This window comes from Nelumbo nucifera, chromosome 5 (assembly GCF_055504915.1).
Source record: "Nelumbo nucifera cultivar China Antique chromosome 5, China Antique-T2T, whole genome shotgun sequence".
NCBI classification, from domain to species: domain Eukaryota; kingdom Viridiplantae; phylum Streptophyta; class Magnoliopsida; order Proteales; family Nelumbonaceae; genus Nelumbo; species Nelumbo nucifera.
The window spans coordinates 29,419,619-29,426,926 of record NC_142653.1 but is presented as its reverse complement, the minus strand read 5'-3'; the positions used below and the strand labels follow the sequence as shown (position 1 = coordinate 29,426,926).

General features: G+C 37.5%; 1 protein-coding gene across 1 annotated transcript; it reads right to left on the bottom strand.

Moving 5' to 3' along the window:
• Nucleotides 1-5,111: 5,111 nt before the first annotated feature.
• Nucleotides 5,112-6,739, bottom strand: LOC104600098 (FCS-Like Zinc finger 5-like). Its single transcript, XM_010262928.3, has 2 exons — nucleotides 6,284-6,739; nucleotides 5,112-5,699 (listed from the first exon to the last, which is right to left on the bottom strand). The coding sequence occupies exons 1-2, from the start codon at nucleotides 6,619-6,621 to the stop codon at nucleotides 5,543-5,545; spliced, it is 495 nt and encodes a 164-aa protein (XP_010261230.1). The 5' UTR covers nucleotides 6,622-6,739; the 3' UTR covers nucleotides 5,112-5,542.
• Between the last annotated feature and the right edge of the window lie 569 nt (nucleotides 6,740-7,308).

The window sequence follows — 7,308 nt, the reverse complement described above, 5'->3', positions numbered from 1 at the left end:
AGTTAAGCATAGGATTTTGAATAAAATAATAATTAATTATAATATATTTCTTTATAAAACCATTAAAATATATTAATTTAATGTATATACACTTTATTGAAGTCTTATATTTAGTGTTATTGATGTATTTTTTTGATTTATTAAAGCATTTATAGTGTTTCTCAACGTATCTATGCATATCTTAGTTTTTCTCTGATACGCATGCATATCCAAGGTGTATTGCCTTTCCAATATATTTGGCGTTTTTGATATTTTAAACCTTACATGCATATTTGGACTATCACTTACTCTCTTGTGATGACCTTAATTTATTTCGAGCCTTCATCTAATTTGACCATTGGAATTTTTACCCCAGGTAACACTAGGGGTGTCCATGAAAAACCGAACCGAATTGAGAAAACTGAATCGCAAAATGCGGTTAACCGAACCGGTCGATTCGGTTTTGGTTCGAAATTTTTGAAAAACCGAAGGACCGGTTCAGTTTTTGGTTAACCTATAAAAAACTTACGGTTAACCGAACCGATAGGTATATATATTTATATATATATTTTTAATATATCACATATTTTCTATGTATTTTATATAAATATATATTCATTATATATAAATATATATTTATATTATATTTATAAATATATTATATATCATTTATTATTTATAATATAATATTATACATATATTTATATAATATATATTATAAATATAAAAAACCAAAAAACTAAATCAGTCAAAAATCAAAATCGACGGACCAATTAACTAACGGTACCGATTTAATTTCAATTTGATAAACAGTTCGATTTACACAAGTGGACCATAATTCAATTAACCGAATCGTGGACACCCCTAAGTAACACTCCCAAGCCTACGACGCTTTTTCACTCTCGACAGACAGAACCCACAGCCTTCGGACCACGGCTCCAAATTCGGCAACAACAAAAATGATGAATTATATTTGTGAAAAGGGGGAAGTGGGACCCATGCCTATATTGCTAACAATTAGGAACCGCAAACAACACTTGATCGTGAAAGCGGTTGGTGTTGACGACAAAGCTTGTGACATGTGAGCAAGTGCTTAGGTGTAAAGCCACAAGGGGATGCGACTCATGAGAGCTTTCATGGGCCCACTCCGTCAACAAATTATTGCGTCCCTTTCTCCTCTAATCTTATTAATAAGCATGTCTTTCATACTTAACACCTCTGAAAATGATCCCGTAACCACTCCTCATTATTACTTTTTTTCTCCTTTTAATTTTTCAAATTGTTCCCGTAGTCTCTTTATTTCTGGATTTTTATTGAAACTCTGGTGTGTTAGTGAGGTAATACTGAATCATTTAAAAGCTTTGCCTTATATTAGATTGCAGATGCAGAGAACACCCTGGCAATGCAGGATTCAAAGCTCATAAGTCATAACATAAAATATTAACTTCAGGCTTCAACTGCTAATATAATAATAATTTGCACAAAATTTAATTAATGTAAGAACTTGAATAATTATAGATTTTGTTTAGATTATATTTGGTTTGAAGGAAAAGATAAGAAAATATATACAACATTTGTAAAGGTTTTCCTACTTTTTCCTTGAAACCAAATACACCATGAGAGTACATTCATGCAAACTCCACACTCCATAATCCCATATTTTATTGCAAAATTATGTTCTAGAATCTACACTTGGGTTGTTCACGAGTTCTTCTTCTAAACCACAATCCAATCTTTTAGTTTCTCTGTCGGGAGAGATAGAGAATTAAAAGTAGTATGATCTATAATGGCTGCATCGTGACAGATATCATGTTCCCTTCTGCTGTAAACCACTGAGCGATGTGTACGTGTGAAAGGTAAAATGGAAATGCCTAATCAAATAGCAACAAAAGAAATTCTCTCTCTCTTCTCTGGCCGATCATTGTGTCTGGTCCAACCGGTCCTTTGAGGTTTTGGGAGCCATGCATATATAGTTAGAAATTATCTCAATCATCCAAGGCTCCAATGTTTCGTTTTGTGGGAGCCGGGATCTGCTCACATCAAAATATTTTTCCAACATCGTCCGTGTCCACACATTTTTATCATAAGACCCATTATAATAAGATGTGCGGACACAATCATGTTGGAGTTTATTGGAAAAGTATTTTGCTATGAACAGATCAGCCCTTGTTTTGGCCTTTGGGGAGTAATTGGGTTTGGGTGCATGCCGTTTATATAATATACCCTATATCTACCTATTACAAACCCCTAAAATAAATATAGATAAAAGATGTCCTAGAAAGATTAATTAAAGCCACCTTCACCGTTACAAACAGTGGATTTTTTTGTCTTTTTATTAGAGCTTGCCTACTTTCATCAGGAGCATCTATCTTCCAAATGACTGACCTCTTTCTATTCTAATCTTAAAATACCCCAAAAGTGTCACTCGATGATGTCAATGGCTTTTGAAATGAAGCTTCACCCGTGGACGTAGGTGATCACTGGAGAAGAATATTAAGGACCAATTAGGAACTAATCAAGTTGCAACGTGGACAATTCTTCACCATTGAGGCTTCTCAAGAGTCAATATAAGAGTCGCATATGTTTTCCTTGCCCTCTCTTCCAGCTTTTTGCCTTTTTCTTTAAATCTTTTTTAGCAACACTAGTCAATAATTGCATTACATAAGAATAAATCAACTAAGGGTTGGTAGTTGGAATTGGAATCGGAATGATCTATTCCTATAGTCTGTTTGGTTCAGACAAGAATAGGAATGGGAATTAAAATCAATAGGAACGGAATTCCATTCTCAAGGGAGGGGCAGGACCATTCCCTCAAATAGGGGAATATTATCCCAGCATGAATGGGAATGGGATTCCGATTCCGCCCAACTAAACAATTAGAATCGGAAAATTCCAATTCCAGACCTCTATTCCTACAAACCAAATGGACTCTAAGAGTTAAAATCCTATTTCATACACTTACTAAAAAAAATAGATAGAAAAAAATATCCTACTCATAGAATTATGAATGGTTGACCTAGTCTTCGAGCTTAAATAATAGCTGGAAAGATATTTTGTCAATTTTCCAACAGTCGTCAAGAAGGAAAAATATCCCCAGAAATGTATCTTTTAGATATTTTAATGAATGGGTTTGAAGAACTGAAGCACGATAGCATAGTCATTAATTATTAAGCAATTGTTGTGAGAAAAAGAGAAAAAATGGGATTCAGTCAGTGCAAAACCCGTTCAAACAATCATCATAATCTTGTATTGGGAATATTTCCTCATGAAATAAAGCATAGAAATAATAAACATACAAGTAGGAAGATGTTCCCATGCAAGATTATTCGAACAGGCCTTGCACTGACTGAAGAGAGGTTTGATTGAGCGTGGGGTCAAAAGTTTGATGTCACGGCTTCATTGGTACAGTCCGACGTCCAAACTCCATAGCTACAAATAGTCACATACGCCTCAACGATGAGCTGACTCCATTGGAGGTACAGGTGGGTCACACTGCCATACCATCATTGGTGGGTCAATCCATGGGACAAACTGGCGTAGCTTAACTGTCAGCAACACGGCAGACTTTATCATGATTTTCAAAATCGGATCAGACCGGACAGTTAGACTGGAGACGGGAAAACCGGGAACCAGCTTTCGTTTTACCTAAAACCGTTTTTTAGCTAAAAATCATTTGAACCTTACAGTGGTTTTTGATTTTTTTGTCAGAATGGTTAACCTGTTTAGTTTGAATGGTCAGACCATTTGACTCAGAAACCAGACCCCTGAACGGTTCATTGTCTGGTTCGATTTTTAAAACTTTGTTTTATATTCTTAACCCAAGATCAAGATCTAGATAGGTGGAATATGATTTCAATAACACCACTTGCTATTGCTAAAGCTTCCATCAAGTATAAAGAATTTTTAAATTCAGAGGTTGATGGTATGAGAAGGAAATAAGAATGGAAGCAACCTGCAATAGAAGAACACATGTATAAAACAATTCTGATGGCAGAGCTTTAGTTTTAGTTTATTGAGTCATGGCCCCGAAACTGGCTCTTGAGAGCTATAAAAACCAGACCCCATTGTCCAAAGCCAAAGGGAACATTTAATAATATGTTACTGTGGCTGAGACTATAAATATTAGTATTATTAAATGATGCAAGCTGGATTACTGTTAGATGCTTACAAGGAGAGAAGGCCAATTGATAATGGAAAGTTGAATTTAAAGCATTTCCATTATTCTTTCCCCAACCAATCCATTTATGGTTAATTCACACCTAACCTCGAGAATTTGGAGAGAGAATTAGAGAATATGAGAGCTTCCTAATAGGATAGGTCTGCACTAACACAAAGAATGCAGTCATCTGAGGTCTGATGGAGATGAGCTTCTTCTCCTTGGATCCATCTTCCAACTCATTTGCCGATATATATCGCGAGATACTCTCTCTAGAGTCTAGAGTGTAGAGAAGGAGCTGTCACTACTCACTACTCACTCGCGAGGGCTGAGGTAGTGAGGGATCCATTACCATGCCCAATTTGTGTGGACTATGGACCCAGTGATAAAAAAGTATGCGGGCTTGCTATGCGTGTCAAGGGTCCCACCACAGGCCCACTGTACAGCCCAAATTAACAATCACTCCAGATGAATCTCTTTCCACTTTCGTCTGGGCCTGGGCCTGGGCCCTATCATCATTCAAGCTGACTAAGCCACAGATTCCTCACATCCTTATTAAAGTAACAAATCAAGCTTTACCTAATTGCTTCTTACTTTATTAAATCGAATCTTCTTGAACATATCTTAAAATTATATGTAGATATTATTTAGTAATATATATATTCCATCTTGAATTTGCACCCAAAGACATAATGTGATTTATAAAGGGAAAATACAGAGTCAATACTCAGTAGGAGTCGCCCTCCTTTTGTGTTCTGTTTTTTCACTCCTTCACTCTTCCCTTCTTACGTGAGAGAGATCCACGGTTGTGGAAAAGCAAAGTGCAGAGAAAGTGAGAAAGAGAAACTATCCAATTAAGCAATTCGATCAGCTGGATCTAACCAATGGTAGGTATAGGCGTATAGCAACAGACGGAAATAAAAAACGAAGGGAGGGACAAGAGGGATGACCCGAAAACGATGGGAATCTCATTCACTAGTTCAAACTTCAAAAGCAACCTCTTTTCATGCTTCATGTGAATTGTGAATCACATAAAATTTAATTTGACGGACAAATTAAATATGGGAAATTTTGGTTTACAAAGCCTTGCTAGTTTTCTTCCATTAATACTACGAAAAGAAAAAAAGTAAAACAAGAGAGAGAGAGAACTATAAGAAAAGAAAAGGAAAAGGAGGGAACAAGTACAGACATCAGGTTGTGTATGTTGAATGGATGGATCCACAAGAAAACCGCAGTTCCAAAGCTTGACTAGTTCCCATAAAAAAAGAGAGATTTTACGGCACCGGCCCCATCTTTACACATATTTGAGACGATATAATACGTATTACTACATATATAAAAGCGGGGTTGGATAGTAGCGATCGTCTCAGTTCTCTTCTTTTTTTTTTTTTTATTGATTTCTTATGGCTATGCGGCAGCTACCGTCTCTCCTTTACTGAGTGCTTCCGATCCTGATTTGGTCGCCGATGCATCTTTCTTAGATAACAAAGAACACTTCTCTTTCCGTTCGTCTTGATTCATCTGTTGCTGCCGGCACTCCAGACTGCAAAACGCGCTATCGCCTCTGAAAATTGTTAATCACAACATCAGAACCCAATCTCACTACGTACGTGGAGAATTGTAGGAAGAGTAAAATGCAAAGTTAATATTTTTTTATCATAAAAAATAAACATGATTTTGTTTAATTTTTTTTCTTTTATTTTTCTCTCACTGATTGAATAGTGGAATGGTGACGGTGATAAGTGGCAAGAAATGGGTTATTAGTTTGTTGTTCGAGTTAAATATCAGTCGAAACTAAAAAACGTAAAAATCGGAGAAAGTCGCCAAGAAATCAGGTAATCTAAGTATTACTCAGTCAGCTGGAGCATAACCGGAGTCCAGAAAACGAAATCTAACCATGAAAATATCCGGAAACAGAAGCAAACCAAGTTATTCAAAGAAGAATAATTTCATGCAGTGAAGCTTTCTCCAAGTGAGAGATCTATAATGAAATGAAGAGAGAGAGAGAGAGAGAGAGAGAGAGAATTTCCAACCTGCTCGGATTACATAAATGATGAACCGAAACTTATTTCAAGAAAAGTGTAAAGCACGCAGATTGGTTGATATTTGCTGGGAGAGAAAGAAAGAGAATATAGAGAGGGTATTAACCTGTACATGTAAATATCTCGACCAGGAGCCAAACGGCGCTTACAGAGACCGCAGGCCCTTAAGAAGTGAGCCGTCTCAACGAAATTAGCAGAATTCCTCCTGGGGTTTCTGGGTGAGACAGCAGATAGGAATCGGTGATCGATTCCGTCAGAACCCAGACCTCCTCCCGGTTGGTTTCTTCTTACATGAACCTCTTGGGGAACTGGCTTCTGCGCATCCTTTACGGAGTTCTGTAGATCGGATGGCACCGGAGCTTCTATGTTGCTTAGATCGACAGTGAATTCCGTCAAACTTGTCGTTCTCTTCATCGGAGGACGTGGACGCTTGCCCAGCAACATCTTCTCTAACTACTCTTGACACCGAAAACTAGAGAGAGAGAGAGAGAGAGAGAGGTGGTGTCTGGGCTAGAGGAGTGAAGAAGGAAAGAGGCCAAGAGGGGATGCGGAGAGACCGGGGAGGGGAAGATAAACGAATGGGCAGCAAACAAGGATCAAATCTGGACGGTCTGTTGGAGCCTTGCACAAAGTAAGTGCACGTCAGCATCTCCTTGGAAAAAAAATAATACATTTTCTCACGGAATGATTGAGCAGTGCGAAAAGCCGAAAATTAGAAAAAAGGGTCCCGGGTCCGGATCGAGTCCGGATCCGGGTTCATCCTTGATCAAATAGCTTACAGTAGTAATAGACAAGAAATAAAGAAGAAAGGAAAATTAGTGGCGATGAGGTAGCGCTGGGAAGTTGGAAGAAGTGGTGGTGTGGAATGAATTCAGTTGGAATGCTTTGTACATGAAAGACCGTGGATCTGGCGCAAATATCATTCTTATTCCTTTGAAAATTGAAATGTAGTTGGGAATGGGAGGGACTGTTGATGGAATAGAATCAGAATACAAAATTACAAGTCATTCATTAACCCACATCACCAGATTCTATGAAACCATGCTTGGTTAGACGATGGACCATGGTTGGGGTTTGCCAGGGTGTAATGCCTTCTTTATAAAAGTTCTAATCTAGTGGCCACAATACATT